Source organism: Pyrgilauda ruficollis, unplaced genomic scaffold, assembly GCF_017590135.1.
Source record: "Pyrgilauda ruficollis isolate IOZ18807 unplaced genomic scaffold, ASM1759013v1 scaffold24, whole genome shotgun sequence".
NCBI classification, from domain to species: domain Eukaryota; kingdom Metazoa; phylum Chordata; class Aves; order Passeriformes; family Passeridae; genus Pyrgilauda; species Pyrgilauda ruficollis.
Window position 1 is genome coordinate 3,026,977 of NW_024523648.1, and position 17,442 is coordinate 3,044,418.

At 39.9% G+C, this 17,442-nt stretch overlaps 1 protein-coding gene across 1 annotated transcript in view; it reads left to right on the forward strand.

The window, feature by feature from the left end:
• The window catches only part of RNF217 (ring finger protein 217), a 63,980-nt gene that overhangs the window by 17,801 nt on the left and 28,737 nt on the right, over positions 1-17,442 (forward strand). Inside the window, exon 2 of the mRNA XM_041469824.1 lies at positions 13,771-14,004. Coding sequence (XP_041325758.1) covers positions 13,771-14,004 — 234 coding nt within the window. The remainder of the gene's footprint in view (positions 1-13,770; positions 14,005-17,442) is intronic.

The window sequence follows — 17,442 nt, forward strand, 5'->3', positions numbered from 1 at the left end:
TATGGTTTTTTTCCTCTGTATGTGATGGATTGATTTGCACCTTGCTGACAAAAGTGTGTAGAAGCTGATAGTCTCCCATAGAAATGTTTTTGAGGAGTAGAGGATTATGACGACTTTCATGAGTCTAGGAGCAGTAAGATGAGAGAGAATAATGTAATAGTGAAGGTAGAAAAACTGTGGTGTCAGTTTTTCCCCTTCCTGGTACTATTAGAGCCCTCCAGGATGATCCCAGCTGGTCCCTGGGGACTTCTCACAGATGACCACTTAGTGCAGTGACTCAGTTTGTGATCTCACCTTTGGCATTCCAAATCACTAGGAGCTGTGCTTTGAGGTCAATCAAGCTGGTGTAATGAAAAATACATTTTTACTTGCAAGACATTTATATTCTATTATGAGAAATGAATAATTTTCTTTAGAGGTTTGGTGTGCAGAAATTGCTGAAGGGGCACTTTAAAAATGCTTTCATTATTTGTTTTATCTTTCTTTGTGTAGACTTGCTAGCCTGTTCTTTCTTACTGATTACAGTTTTGCAAATGAGAAATCAAATGGAACGGTAATTTGCACTTTTAAGCATAACAGTTTGTACTTTAGAGACACAAAATGTTGCAAGTGTATGGAAATTAGCACTGGTATGGGGTTTCATTTTTTTTCCTAATTTTAATAATGTTTATTGCTTTTTTGAGTTACATAGTTTTGTCAGACTTTCTCATATGTATTGTTTATTGTGCAAAATTTGCATAATTATTCTGCATATGAAAACATGATGTGTAAGTGGTCATTTGGGTGAATCATTAATCAGTTGAAAGGCTCAGGTACTTTTCTATTCCCCTTGAGCTATATGTGAGTGTTTTCTTCGGTCTTCTATAATTCTTAGCATAGGTACATTAAAATATTTTACTAGGCAGGTATTTCAGTACAGGTTGAAAGAAGACTCCAAAGACCTCATTATTTAAAATGGCTTTATAATTAGGTTACCCTATGCATAAGAATACAGCTGATTATTACTTCAGTCATAAATACAAATACTCCTGCCTTTATTTTGCACAGAAAGTCAGTGTGCTTTGGGACAGCAGTTTCCTGCATAGCAACAGCAGCAGCTTTTAGTGGCAGCTTCTGCTGTTTGGTGCTGGCTAAAAAGAGACTTTACAAGTGCAGAGTCATCACTGGATGAAAATGTGGAGCAACTGGAACAGTTCACAGGTGAGCCAACCTGTATGTGTATTATTAAAGTCAGGAAAAGTAGGTGGATTCAGAAGATTTTGAAGACTGGACTCTTTTCCCCCATGAATGTCAGGCAAGAGGATGTTATTTTCCAGGGGAAAACTGCAAGAGAGAAAATATGCAAGTTATGGGAAAGGCAGGATTTCCTAGGAAAGGCTGATATGGGTCCCTCTTTTTTCTTTTTCCTGAATTTTCTGTTCTTCTCTTCTTCCTCTCCCCAAACAAGCTGTCAAAGCTGCAACTTCTTTCCCCTTTCTGAGGTGAATCACTGCAGCTACCCACACCTCTAGAGAAGCTTGTTTTGGTGGTAAATGTTGGTCAATGATTGCTTAACCGTAGGGAATAATCACAGTGGGCAGATCTAGAAGAACTATTGGGTTATTTTTCTAAAAAAAAATAGTTCTTATCCCATTTAAAATCTGAAACAAAACTAGTATTTTGGCTAGATAGGTCAGGGTTTGACATCATGAGGGGTGTTTCCATTTCAATGCAAATATCAATGAAGTGTGAATCAGATAGTTTTGAAAAGTTTTCTCCTCCTTGCTAACAATTGTTTTGTTTATCTGCTTGTCTCTTTGTCACAAAATCCTGTTTGATCCTTTCTTTCTTGCAAAATCTGGAGTTGGAGATGTATGTCCTTGTGTACAAAGCCTCTTATATTCTGTTACTGTGGTTTGTAAGTTCTACTCCTGTGCTGCTTCAGTTCCTACTTAGTAGCTTTCCTGCCACTGAGTACTATATAAATTCTTCGGAAATAATTAATGAAAATAGAATTTCCTCTGCTGATATTGAATTCAATTACTATTAGAGTCCATGGCTTCAGAAGTGGAGATGCATATAGTTGACTTGATACCTTCTTCACCTCACTTCACCTGCCCATCTCCTGTTCCCCAGTCCTTTCTGGTGGTCATTTGAAAACTGTTACCGTCTGGTACTGCAAATGTTTCTATAAAAAGTCAGTATGACAAACCACTTTCTACAGCCCCACAAAGTTTAACACTGACAGAAGTGGAGTATCCAGATATCTAATGACCTGTTCATAATTTTTCAAACCTTTGTACTCAATAATCCTTGATTACTCTGTTTTTGGGGTTTGGTTTATTGCAGGCGGTGATGTTGAGACAAGTTTGAATTACTTTTGTTTGTAAAGAGGTAGGCAGTACCTACACAAATAAAAAGTAGTGGTTTTCTTCTGATTGTAAGCAGTTTCTCCTAACCATAACCATTTTTAACTTGGAGTCTCCAGAGGTAATATATTTACTGTTGGAATGGAAAAATGAAACATATTTAGTAAAAACATCTTGCAGTGTATTTCAAGTTAATGAGATGTTCTGTTCATAGTATATATTTTAATATTACTCTTATGGTCAGCTGCTTCACAATGTTTTGTAGCATATGTGGCAGTTGTTGGTAGAGCTCCTCTCTGCTTCTTGGCCCAAAGTTGCTGAGGTTACCTATTAACTTCAGTTGTTTCATTACAAGTCATGTATTTCTTCATCTTGAAAAACCTACTTACTTCATAACGTAACAGTTCCTATTGCTCTGGCTTTACAGATAAGACTCTTGTATCCTTCAGGGAGACAGTTGAGAGGAGAGCAGGAGTTGTGCCTACAGAAGTAGAAAGCATGAAGACCATCTGAGAAGGGCTGTGGGGTGGGTATTAGGGCAAATGCTGAGCTGAAACCTGAAGCTCAGTGAAGGATTTTCATGCATGTTGCTGAGCATTTTAAGTACTTGTGCAAAATGGGAAAATATACTTTAGTGCTTATAAAACTAATAATCACCTAGCTATAACAAAATACAGGCTGCTTTCTGAAGAACAGGAATTCTGGCAGCTGTGCAGAAAACACTGCTGCTTAGACTGCATGGAGGCAGTGATCAAGTGCATTCCTTAAGTGCTGTAGTTGCCATTAAGCTTTTCTTTTTTACTGAGAGGAGCTGCTGAGCATGTTTTGGGTTTGTAGCTTCCTAAAAGTAAACACAGTTAACATGAGATGTGCTTGGTACTTGATCTGAAGGTGTAGATTGACATGACAGGTAAGACAAGTGGTGGCCTGCTACCTCTGCAAGAGTCTCTCCTTGTCTGTGTGCTTCCCACTTTTCTCTTGGGTTGTGAACTAGTGATCATGTGTCGCAGGGGGAATTAATTCAGCTGCTTCATCAGTTAGAAAACTTAATTTAAAAACACTTGAGACTCCTGTGTTAGCTAACTGCAACTTCTCTCCTTGCAGCCTTGCAATTGTTCTCTAAAGGAAAGAGGAAGAAGGGAAAGTTACATTGACTTCTTCCATGAATTTTTATCCATTAGTCGTGGTGGAGTCTGAGATAATTTCAGTTTTGGCTGACTATGACCTGATGGAATGGCTCAAGGGGTGTGAGACCAGGGTAGGGATACTGGGAACAGTTGGTATGGGAAGGGTCTGTCTGGAGCTGCGCCCCAAACCTTTCAGGTTCATATAGGTGTTTGATCACTTAACTGGAGCCGTTGGATTAAACTGGTGATACAGGGTAAACCTGGCATACCATCCACAAAGAGAGGTCTGTGTGGGTAGGAGTCCTCTTTTTTTCTTTCTATTCCAGGTCATTCTCTCTAACCAGCCAAAAAGGATAATTGCAGGGATCTGAATTCATTGTTAACAACAATTATCCACCTTTCCATATTCATCCACTGTCTGGGACTGCTGTTATTCTCAAAGTGATTAAAAACTTAAGGCAGTGAAAGGAAACTTCTTTTTGTCTTGTGGGGTTTCTGTTGTTTTGGGTTTGTTTTTTTTTTTTTCCCTGTATGCAAGTATTTCCACAGCCTTATCTGATCACAGTGGTACTTTTGCACAAATCAAATCTCCTCACTGTTAATACTGAGATTTTAGCCCTGAGTCTCCCAGGGTCACTTGGCTTACTCTACCTTTGTTCATTTTTGCCTCATCACAAAAGCAAGCTGTCAGAGCACAACTCTGCCTTGCAACATCTTTGTCAAATACATACCAATGTTTTGAAATAGTGAAAGGTTTGTGGTGAAGGTCATGTTATGTTATACTTTTCTGTTAAACATAGATTTACAAATATAAATAGCAGATGAGATAACTAGTAGTGGGTTTGGTTTGTTTTGTCTTTTTGATTTTCCTAGTGTACAACACCCGTATTGTCTGCTTCCCCTCTTGTTGTTTCTGATGGGTTTATGATACAAAGATTCTAGCTGCTTTTGACAAACAAGGTCTGCAGCAACCAATACGCAAACTGTCCTTTAATCGATATGAAGTTCCAGCTTCAGTGGGGGCCCTATTCGGTCAGATTCATGGGTAGACTGACCTGACACAGTAACAACCCCAGAATTACAGCCACGGTTTGATCATCAGAAGAATTAACTCTCACAGCTTGGCTGTTTTTTAAACTGTTTAAAAATTATTGTGCACCAGGCTGAGTGTAGCACTCTGCAGGACTGGATCAGTTATGGAACAGAATTGTACTTTCAACTTTCATAATATTTTTTTCTTGCGTGCTATAGGTTTCTGCTGGTGTATCGTAGGTAACAGTGTAACTCTTTGATGATGGGTAATTTGCTCCCAGCTGAGGTGACACTTCAGTTCTGCTCTGTTTCTCCCAAGTATGGATCAGAATCACTGTTTAAGCTTTTGCCTCAGCTCCCTGGAGAACGCTGTACTGTTTGCACTTGTTTATCTTGCATGTTTGCTCCCTGTGGTGGCTGTATCCGTCATTGCACTGAATGTGAATCCAAATGTGGTTTCAACTTAAAATGTGCTATGAGAAATAACTCGATGAAGTAATATGACACTGGAGTTATAGCACTGTATCTAGGGTTTGTCCAAGTGATGGCATGTGGGGAGAAGCTTGAAAGTTTTTTCTGCATTAGCCTTTCCTAGATTTATTCCTGAAAATGGGTCAGTATGCACATCCATTACTGAAGCCATGTAAAAGTTACCAATTTCTGTCACTTCATGGTACCTTTTATTAGCGCAGCTTTTCATCAAAACCAGCTGTGTTGTGGATTGGTACTGGTACAATGAGATGGGTTACTTTTCAAAAAGGCAGAGCAAAATAATTATTTATAAATCAAAATTTAGCTCTTTGGTAACAAATTGATCATATAAAGAAGTTTATTCAGGTTACCTTGTTTGTAGGGGAAGACAAGTGATGGTATTTTAACATCATACATTATACCTTGAATGTAAGAAATGTCTACTATTACTTGTGACAATGACCTGCCAGTTAGAAAATACTTCTCAAGCTTTCTTTTGTGCATAGGTATAAGTTGCTTATACCTATGCAACTCTGCTGTTTCTTTATTAAATTTGTCATGTAAAGAGGACACAATTTGGCTTTGTGTCTGATAGTCAAGCATGAAAATACTGATTATTAATACATGTGCAAGAAAATTCAAAAACTCAAAACTAGCAAAGGCATGGAAACTAGTTGTAGGTATCTTTCTGAAGAAAAGCAGGACGGTTTAGGAACAGCTATAAAATGTGTGTCCTTTTTTTCTATGGGCAGGGGAATGTAGACAATCAGGTTGGTGAAGAGAATAGTTGAGAAATTTTTGTTAAAAGTTCTCACTATTTTTAAGTATTCACCCATATCCATGCCAGCTCTGTCAGGTTTTGTATTTGTCTTTTGGGATGTAATAGTAAGATAAGCAAGAGTGTACTCTTACCTCCTTTGCTTGATTATGAGAGCTTTTCTTATTTTATGCTAAGTACCACTTTCTATTGGAAGAATATCAAGCATCATGAAGTGTTTCTGTAGGTACAACAGTAAAACATAACAGCAGCTATTTTTGGAGGAACCAAGGCTTGATTGATTATTGCTGATGGTATCAGTTGAGCTTATCTGTATGAGAGGTTCAGTAATACAGGTTAGTGAATAGGTTGTGCAAATATACAACGATTTGCCCTGTTTTATTTGAAATAAATAAAATACTGCTTGGCAAATGGGAGCTCAGTAGCCTATTCCAGGTTTCATGTCTGATGAGGAACCTGAATACTACATAGCGGAATAGTAGAAGAATGAACTTTTGATCTTGTTTTTTTTCAACATAAATAACTGTAGGATAAATTTTCACAGTTTATGGATTTTTCTTGTCTCTGGCTGAAGACCAAAGTGGTGATTCCAAGTGAAGGTTGGGACCCTGTTTTTTCACTGTTCTATAACAGCTTATCATAGAATGGTTTGGATTGAGAGGGATGATCCAGTTCCAACCCCTCTGCTGTGAGCAAGGATGCCACCCACTAGACCAGTTTGCCCAGGACGTGGTTCAGCTTGACCTTCAACACTTGCTGGGATGGAGCATTGACAGCTTCTCTGGGCAAGCTGTGCCAGTGTCTCCCCACCCTCTCAGTAAAGAATTTCCTCCTAACATCTCATCTAAACCTACCTTCTTTCTGTGTTAAGGCCTTGTCCTGTAACTCCATGCAGCTGTAGGGAATCTCCAGCTCTCTTATAGACCCTTTTTAGGAACTGTACGTCTGCCCTAGGGTTTCCCTGGAGCCTTCTTTTCTGCAGGCTGAACAACTTCCTTAACCTGTCTTTATCAGAGAGGCTCCAGCCTTCTGATCATCTTATGGATGTTAACTTTCTGTCCATCTTTAAGAAAGGCATGGGAAACGTTTTTATACCCATGCTGAAAGTCTAACAAACCACTACCATTACAACAAAGGTGTTGCTTCTTTGCTACTTTGCAGTAGTATTTCCTAATGCTACTGAAACCCCCCAAGCAGGGCTCACTCCTTAGATGCCCAGGTTATTTAAATTTGTCATGGTACATGGATGGTCTCCTGGCCTTTGCTGGTTTTCTGAAATCCCTTCCTGCACCTGCTCAGTTTTAATATGGGGTTTCTTGTTCCCCTAGGCAGGAGCAACTGCCTCTCTTTTCCAGCTGAGAAAGGGCAGGTATCTGGCTTGTTCTGTTGTCCTCAATGCTCTTCTTTCAAGAGCATCTTTGGATCTTTTATTGAAAGTGAATGTGTGTTCTAAGGAATAGAAAAATCAGCATAAGCATACTTCCATTGGTGATATGCACACCTGGGCAAAATGAGAAAGCTTTTGTGCTTTTCCTTCTCCTTTAATGAATGCTGAGAGGGCTGTGGGTTTGGATTAGATTGCTCCAATGTTTGCAGTTTCTGCCATTACTGTTCCCAAGTTAACTTCCTCCGCTGGGATTTCCCCCTCCCTCTGCCCTCACACACGTGTGGGGAGGATAGGTGAAAGATAACTTTCACAACCTCTGGGAGCCCTGGAGAGTGCAGGATGAAGCATTCTGCTAGTCAGTCTCTAACTAGTCAGTCAGTCTAACTCTGGCATGCCTCTTGGCCAGAGTGACCCAGCTCAATGGGCAGCCATCCAGGTTTTGTCCTGGCATGGGACTAAGCTTTATCTCTGCTTTGGGTTTCAGCTCGTTGTGGATTTCAGAACACCAGAACAGAAAGCAGATAATAACCTCCATGCTTGCTGGTGACATCCACTAGGATTGATGAGTAGTAGCAGGCAGAGGCATAATTTAATGCAGTGCAGTTTTTCTAAATGCATTGCTGAGATAAAATTGTTTCCTTCTTTAATTCACTCAGTGAAGTAACAGGAGATGAAAAGACAAAAAGGGAGAGCTCTCCATGTTGATAATTGTTCACTTCTTGCAAAGGAGAATTTCAGTATTAGTTTGTTTTTCTGTAAGTAATTTTCTGTAAATCCTATTCCTGTTTGGTGAGGACAAGTAAAATCTGGATGTTTCTGTTGGTATCAGATCCATGTGAGCAGGTAACACCTAGTTCTGTGGAGGAAAAAAGGAGTAGAACTATGTGTCACCATGTTATCAAATGAGAAAGCAAATTAAGAGGCATTTAAGAAATAGGTTTAGTGGAGTTTAGGTGCATTCTAAAGAATATCTTTCTAGTTTATCCTCATAGTTTTTTTAGGAGAGCCGTAGATGTGACTGTGGAGTGAAAAAGAAGTTTGAATGGGAAACAACCAAAATGATGTGGGGTTTTGCTCCAGGCAGCCTAGGACAGTTTTGCCAGTTAAAGTTTTGGGTTGTTTCTGGGGCTAAAGCCACTCTGGTCTCTTCCCACACAGGTGGTGCTGGCTGTGACCCTCGCTGGTGTGTAGCTGCACCATTCCACAGTGCTCCTGGGGACATGGATGTGTGTAAGTGTGCTCCTGCCAGTGGTCCTCAGAGTTATGAATGAAGCTGGAATCTCAGCCTCTGGCTGAAGTTGTAAAAACTAGATGACCTAGATGAGAATTCAAGTTGATGCTGTGTTTAACTATGCTTTGTAAAGCATTCAGAAGTCTTGCTTTTAGAGCAGAAAGGTCAAACATTTGATGTGCTGGTGGTGGTTGGATGCAGTTACTTAGATTCTCTCCCAACTTCTTACTTTTGAGTGCCTCTCACCTGAAGGATGAGGGACTAGCAAATACTTCAAAGGCCCTGAGACTTTGCTTCCTTTTGTGTCTTTTTTAGCATTGACAGTGTAGTAATTAATGCAAAACTCATTGAGAACAAATTGTTGTCAAAACTAGAAGAGGTGGTGTCTACTTAAGGCTGTGGTGTTTGTGCCTTAGTGACTCTCTCTCTGAATGTTACATGGAGCAGGAATCACTGTGTCACTGTCATGGCTGCATCCACAAGTGCAGTACTTGTGGAAGGAGAACAAAGACTCAGAGGACATTGAAGGAGAGCATCCTCAGAACCTGAGCTGGTGACACAATAGAAAATACTCTGGTTCAACTTTTATTAATAGTAAATAGGCTTTCCATCATCTTAATGATCAAATATATTATTTTGAATGCCTTCTGGATCGTTTTGAGGACAGTGATACATGCCCTGATAAAGGCTAGTGAAGCCTTTCCCTCCTGAGGAGAGGAGTGATGGCTCTTGTGTGATGTTACAGATGGTTGTCAGAGAAGATGGTAACTGAATGAGACAGGCATTCAGGAAGTAACTTATTGCAAGTCTGTTGAGAAATGAATTAAAGAGGGAGTAAAAGTGAAACACCCTATGGAGTATGGTTTGTGAAGTAATGAACAACAGGCAAGAAGTTGTGTGAAAATGTTCTGTGGAGGAGGTGACACACACAAAACAGATGTTTTTACTATTTGGTAATGATACAACCTAAGTAGCTGCTGATCTAATTACTCTAAGTTCTAGCTGTTTATTGTTGCTTGTCTTGCAGCAGCACTGGGAATCTGTACAGTTTGAGAGCAAGGAGGGTGGATGGATGAACTGAAAAAGAGAATGTATTTCAGAGGATTTTTTTAAAGAATTTTCGTGGAGAATGCCAGGATATCATTAACGCAAATCAGGAATCCAGACTGATGAAGTTAGTGCTAAAAACACAGAAATACCTTAAAGGCAGGTGCAAAATGTATAGTGCTTTGCACAAAATGTCCACAAAATGTCTTTGGTTTGCACTTCTTGAATCATGTCTACTTGGATTTCATTTGCTTAGCACCTGCCACTGTGGAGTTCTGAATCACGGTGATTCCTTCAATGTTTTCCACAAACTACTACTGTTTTTTTAAGAAAATAAATTGATAATGACACACTTTCCAAGTGTACAAGAAAAGTAATTCTTCACTGCTTTGTCACTTACCAATGAAAATGAAAGACATGTTTCCAGTGAACTAGAAAGGAATAGGATTTTGCTCGTAAATAAAGGGAGTTTTAACCCAGCTGTTTCTTTACCTAGAGTATGAAAGTCTTCTAGACTAGACTCTCTCTTCCCTTGCATCTGCACATTTCCAGAATATTTTTTAATGCATAACTTCCTTGGTAATTTACAGGGAACTATGTGCCACACTGGTAGAAGTTAAATTTCTCTGCAGAAGTGTGTATTTGGCATGGCCATGTTCACTTTCAGCTTTAAGAAGTAATAGCAATTAAGCATGTGCATCTCTGAACTAAGAGTGAAGTTTCAGTTAGAAAATGCTTGTTTGTAGATATTTGTTACAAAATAGAATAGCTCCCTATTTAAGGAATATATCTGCAATACAGCAGCACAAGTACAGCCTGCAAATGTCACATTACATCCAGCCTGGGGCAGACCAAATGACAGGTATAAATTAGTGCTTTCTGTCTAGTTTGAACTTTGCTTTCTGTGCAAAATCTGAAACAAAGTTTTCCTTTAAAAGAAAACTCAGGGTGTGGAAATTATTTTCTGACTTAAAGTATCATGCCATCTGTTACTGTTTTCTGTTGGTGGTATCATTGCTTTCTTGGGAGGTAAGTAAATCAGCGTAGAGTCCCTGTGCATGTCCTGTCTCTGTTCCCCCCGCCCTTTCTCCTCCCTACCACCCACCAATAAAAATGCTTTTAAAATAAAATGTCAGGAATTGGCAGGAGGAGGTACTTACTGTTCTCCTGATAATTTAAATGTTACCTTTCTGTAGGATGAAAGGAGCTGGAGCCTGCTTTCTCCTTCTGAATTGTAAGCAGAATATCCCCTCCTGAGATGCTTTACAGAAGTGAAGCAAAACTGAGTATAAGAGCTGGATGCTGCCTGACATTTAACACTGCTGCAGCTCAGCTGCTCTTAGACATATGAGTCCTTCCTCATGCTGTGAAAGTACACCGTGCTGTTCTGTATACTGAGGGTTCTAAAGTTCTTAATACACAGTGGTTTTCTTAAAACTTGGGCATTTGACATTGTGAGAAGCTGATATTGAAGGGATAAGGCTCTGCAAAACAAAAAGAAAATTAAGGAAAATAATAAAACTAGGTATTTGTACCAGTGTCATAAGAGATTGTTTTATTTTGTTTTTCCTTTCTCATTCTGTAGCATGTCCTGAGTCCATGGCAGCAGGTAGCCTGACAGGCTACCTCTAAAGCTGTACTTACATCAATTGCTGATGTTAGTGCACAAAGATAGACTGTTTTGGTAGGACAAGGCTCCATTGAAGTTACTGCTAATAAGCAAGCCAGCGCTGTTCACTTCAGTCCTATTCAAAACACAGGAAAAGGCTCAGTCTTTGCCAAACTTGAAAAGCTGAAACTATTACAGAGGTTAAAAATTACTTATTTCAAGTGGGTGTAAAACATATTTTCAAAATAAACACTGAAACCACACCTGACTCTTACCACATATATTAATCATATTCTGCGTGGGCATGAAGTACAGAAAATGTTGAGCTTTGTATTCCTTGGTTTTATAGATGCAGGTTTATTCTAACTAGCATTTAATATAAGCAATGCCTTAGTACTGTCAGATACAATGCATCTTCTCATTATGTAGTGCTACTACATTGTAAGTCCCATTGTAGCTTAGTTTACTCCTGGCAAAAAGATATGGCTTTTTTAATACCTCCCTAATACTTAACTTTTTTTTCTTTTTAATGATGTAGTCATAGGTGGGATTAATTAGACTTTTCCATTCTAAAGTGTACCTATACTTGTCTAAACAAAAGCTAGGATGTTAATCCTAGTGCAATAGCTTTTTGTGTTTCTGTAGCAAATTGTTCTCTTAGTTCAGCATGCTTGTGTTCTGTAGTGCTAGACTGATTGTCATCTGCTTTTTAAGTACAGCTCCTTGATGCACTGGTGATTCTTCTGAGAACAGTCTGGTGGTCTGTATGCTTGGTTTCAATTTTACATGCTGCTACAGGTGAATCAGTGTCCTACAGGTATAAAATGCTGGCATTCCCCAGCATGTAGTATGTGACGTTTGGGGGATTTTTTTGTTGTTTTTTTTTAACGTCTTTGAGTACATACTCCTGTTCTCGTCCATGTAAAAGCCAAACTGAGCCTGGCATTGTTTGCATGTGGCAGCGCTCTGCTCACATTTTAGAGATGGAAATGAAATGTGGGGAATTTCCCTCCTAAGAATGGGTGTATTACTGGGGAGCTGCCTGCCTCTCCTCCGTACTGCAGACAGATTTGCCTCCTTCCTGACCTGCCTGTGCCATGAGCCAAGGCTGCTCAGGGCACCAAAGCTTGCTGGGGTCTTCTCCACCTTGCTCTGGTCTGAGACTTGCTGCCACCATCCACACCCTGCATTTCTATCTCTAACATGTACCTAATTCTTTGCTCTCCTGAGTTTTAACTGCATTGCTGAGAGAACAGAGGTGGCGCAGTAGAATTTTTTTTTAAATCAGTATAAACCTTGGGTTTGATACCATGTTGTTACGACTCTTTTAATCATCTGATTCCTGACTGAATTATCATTCAGTAGAGTTCATATGGCTCAATTGCTGAAGCAACAGTGACAGGGTTGTGTTGCTTTTTAGGGTTTTGCCCTGCTTTTTTAGCTTAAATACTGCATTAGTAGAGTCCTTGTGTCTTCTGGTACCACTGTGAAGCAACGCGATCTGCATCCAAACCTGAGGCATTTCTGTCTTATTTAGTGTATTGTTTGGCAGATTTCTCTAATTGAGGATGTTAAAGAATAAGCAGTGTGGGGAAATCAAACTTGCCAATCTTCAATAGTAATTCCTGGGAAGAGATGCTGGTTGCACCCTTTGTCTCTTCATGGAGATACTCCATAAGGAAGGAGTTGAATTGGTGGTCAGCTGCACTTGTGCAGTCAAAACCCACTTGGGGCAGACACAAACGTGCTCTAGCTGGGTCATTGCAGACTCTCAAGATCCAGCAGGGTTTATTAACTTGGGCTCACTGCCAAGCTTATGCAACTGTGGTGCTCCCAGACCAAGTAGGATCTGCTGTTTTGGCATGGAGTCCGAGCAGTTAAAGCATGCCCAGTGTGAAGGGTGCAGATCTGGGTCCACCACGGTTCTTGGATCCAGGAGCTCTAGAAACACGCTGTGAATATCTGAACATATGGATCAGCTTGGGACTGTCAGGACTCTAGATCAGCAACAGTTTCTGCCCTGTTAACCTCAAGCTTGTTTGTTTGTCTGGTTTTTATTAAGGTTTTTTAATGTTGTTGTTGGGGTGTGTGTTTTTTTAAAATTTTCAACTCATGAGTTCTGGGGAAATATATTAGCTTGATCAGCCCCAAGCTCAACTAAAACTTTCTGCTTGTGCAGTATGGCATGTAAGGAACTTCTTGAAAACAGACTGCAGAGGTATTGAGTGTACTGAACAGGAACCAGCTCAGGGTTCTGGAGTCAGAGCTGCTGATCCTAAATTGACTTTTAATTTCCCTCTGTTTTATTTCCAGGTTGTTTTGCAGTGAAACAGTATGCAAATGTTTCCATTGGCTGCTTTCTCACAGCCTTTGTGAGCCATGACTGTGGTGCACTCACCATTACACCCAAAGTATGGAGTGGGCGTCGTTAGTTAGGACTTGTGTTTGGTTTTGTGGTGTATGTAGCCATGGTACATGGCTGAGAGAATATGTTTAATAATTGCACTTGTCAGGGTAATTAGCTTTTCTGTTTGGATTTGAAAATGCTCTCTGGAAAAATTGCAGTGTGCTTGATGTAACTCCACCAAGCACAAATTAAATAATTTGAAGATGGTATGCTGGGTAGTATATGAATTGTTACAGTTTTTGAAGTTAAATTTTCCTCACAAAATTCACCAATGCTTGCTTAACTTTTCCAGGCAAAAAGTCATACTGCTCTTTTTTTTTTTTTCATATGTAGGTGCAGCTGGGCCAAGCGGATATAAAATGCCCCATCACGGAGTGCAGCGAACACCTGGATGAAACAACTGTCCTCTATAACCTGCCCCATGATGACATCATCAAGTATAAATACTTCCTGGAACTCAGCCGCATTGACTCCAGCACCAAGCCATGCCCTCAGTGCAAGCACTTTACAACCTTCCGGAGGAGAGGCCACATTCCTACCCCTGCCAAATTGGAGAACAAATACAAAGTGAGCATGCTTGCCGGGGCTGTGGGTTAGATGACACTGCAAAAGTAGGACAGCATTTGGTGAGCATTAAATGAACTTTTTTGTTTCACTGGAGCTGTGTGCAAGCTGTGATTAGGAATGTGAACCTGTAGTACATTACTGATTAAGTACTTAATTGACTTTTAACAGTTCGAGCAGCTGAACTCTTCAGCCTATATTTTTTTTGGTATGTGGCATAATTTTTTCCTGACATACATTTTAATTTAAGGAGTGTTTTCCTTCTGACATGCAAACAATATGGTCACAGTCAGAAGAGGCTGGGAACGGGGAGTTACCACTACAACCAATAATTTTCGGCACACAACTTCAGAGTTTTCCTTGAAACTCTGGGTGAGTGAATTCTGGGCACCTATGGTGTTAGGCTGTTGGCTTTGCTTCTTCCTTGGTAATACTGTCCCGCTTGTTGATTCTGATTTCTTCATTCCCTTATCAGAGGTTATACATTACTGTAGTCTCATCATACACAATGCAGAGAAATAGAGTGGTGGGAAAAAACATTTCTACAGCATATCTTTTCATAGAAGAGTTACTTTTACTGTCATTTTAATCAAAGATAAAAAGCAAGAATTTGGAATAAGCTTTGAGCTGTTGAAAGTCCATCTAAGTTCCAGGAGGCAACAGTGGTCTGCAGCACCATGTTCTGTGATAATTTTCCGTCCGGTTATTAGATTTGTTGTGGTTAATTTCATGATTGAGCTGGCCTTTCCTGGACAAACCAGTTCTCCTCAGTAGGAGTTTAGATGACTGTTTAGATAGCCCTAATTACAAAGTGTAAGATTCAGCCCAGTATGAAGATTAAAAGGTGGAAGGTTGTGTATTCATTGGACTTGAAAGGTTGGCAAAGCTAATTCTAAGTTGCGCGTATCTGTGTAGGGCATGAATTACATGCCACACTCTGTTGGACTCAGTGTTTCCAAATTTTTGTCATCTTACATTGAGGTGAAAAAAATCTGAAACTGCAAGTAAAATTCCTTCTGCCCAAAGCTATTCTCCTTCACCCATCTGCTTCATCATCAGCACACATCAGATGTAACCTAGGGTAGATCAGAGCTTGTAGTGCTTTGATCAGAGTTTGTAGAGCCTCCTCTCTTAAGGTGTCAGAGGCTGTTAGTGTCCCACAAGTGTGGGTCATTGGTGGTGCAGCTGTTGTATCACAGGCCTGCCAGATCTGAGAACATTCCTCAGGGCACAGCCAGTGCTCTTTTATGAGTTAAAATGCTACAGTTGAAATGTTCCAAACTGCCCTACAAACCACAGTGGGAAAGAATGAGAGACTGTGTGATGCGTGGTGCAAGCCAGGAGCAGTTCACTGGTCATGTGGTGGTTCAGTGTGTGTACCTGTGATCTGCAGAGCTTAAATCTCCTGGCAACAGACTCAAGCAAAACGTATCCTTTGAGCTGAGCTCAGGTGTTGTGTGCAAGAATGTCTAGTTTATGCTAGTCAGAAATATAATTGGGAAAATGCTAGCAAGCAGTATGGATGATCATGGTCCACAGGGCTTCAGCATATTCCTGGAACCTCAACTGTTTTCTAATGTAGGTACAGTTCTAGTGATTTGTTTTAAGCTTAGCACAAGGAGAAGTTTTATTGCAGGGAGAAGGTTTAAAAAGATTACTGTTATGACATGGAGTATATGTGATTAATTTACATAAACACATAGCTGTGGACCAATATTACCTCTTTTCTTAGGTTCTCATGTGATTACATGTACACATTGTGTCTTGTATTTTAGGCTGTTTGGAGGTGAAGACACATTTTCTTTTGTGTATAGCATAGGAGACGTCTGACTGGAGGCTTTTGAGGCTGCCCTATTCCTATGCAAGTAATATAAACAGCAGTTGCACCAGATGAATTCTGCAGCAGCACTGCAAGTGTTGGCTTCAAGAGAGCTGAGTTGAGTGGGGAGCACGTATGCACAGGCCTACTGGTAGGATCACAGCACAGCCAGTACACTCACTCTTATACACTGCAAGGGGAAAGCACTCTAAAATCCAAGACTTTATTTGAACTGATGCTTTAAAAATGTTAATGCCATTTCTAAAATTTTATGCAGTATTTAAAATTATAAGTGACATGGAAATTCAAAGAGGCAGCAAAGTTATAAATTAGTTTTTCTTATTATAGCTGATTTGTGTCAGCTAAGCTGATCTAGGTCCAGCAGTTCAATTGGCTGAGATTCCAGTCTTGGTGTACTAAGCCTAGAAAGTTAACAAGTATGTTGAGGAAGGAGAAGGGGAAGAAAAGGAGAACTTGCTTATCCAAACCTTTCTTCTACTATTAGTGCCACTTAGGGCCACACAGAAGAGCAAGAGAACTATTCCGTTTTCTATATAAAATATTTTTGTCACAAATGGATCCAGCATTAACTCTGAAAATGTCCTTGCCCTCTCTCATATGTCCTGAATTGAGAGTGTAATGTGGTTGCAGACAAGACCCTAACAAACCTTTGTTCAGAACTGTTATGCAAAAGAGCAATGGAAATAGGCAAACATTGAAAAATTGCTGGTTGAGTTCCTGTGCATGGAACAGGTAAAGGTTTCGCAAGAGTGAGTAAGAAGACTTGTTTTGTGAGGAAGCCCTGGCTTTTGCCTGTTAGAGTTAGTTTTTTGACCTGCCACTTGCCCTGGAGAAGGAATACTCTGCTCTGTGAGATTCATAATGAAGTTTTCTTATTCACTTCTGTCAAGAGATACATGTCACGTAAAAGGAGAACTTGAGTGCTTGGGTTTGAAAATGTAAATGGTTTTTCAATGCAGTTGTTACACAAACTATCTTTTTTTGAACTTCTAAAGAGTTTCTGAAAGCCGTTCTAGAACTAGCAGGAATTTGTACCAGCAGAGATGCTTTGATCTGTTAGCTCCCCACTTTCAGGTCAGATTTTAACTTTAAGTGGCAGATATCTTCATGGCTGTGCATCACTTCAATCTACCTTGAGCCTCGGCTGCTGCTGATGTGGTGATTTTGCTGTGCTCTCCCTCTTTCTCTCAGCAGTTCATTCCTGACAGCCTGCTTTTGCTTATGTTGATGCTTTGATGTCACACTGGGAGCTGGATCAAAGATCTGCCCTAATGGGGTACAAAATTTGTTTGTTTTGTTGTTGCTTATTTTCAGCTGTTTCAAGAGAGGGGATGGGTTGATGGTGACGAGAAGGAAAATGTTTTGACTGGAGCCCATATTTATTTTCAAATAAAGTGACAGTGTCTGCAGCTATGAGACTGTAATTCATGTAATCAGTTAATTGCATAATTAATTTGGCCATCCTGTTATATAACTATATATAACTACTGTTCCACCAAGCAGCAGAAATCCCACTAAGCTTTTTGTAAGGTTATAGGAATATTTTTATGAGCAGTCAGTTTGGTTATCATCAGGTCAGAGTTGTGTTTTGTGTTGAAATT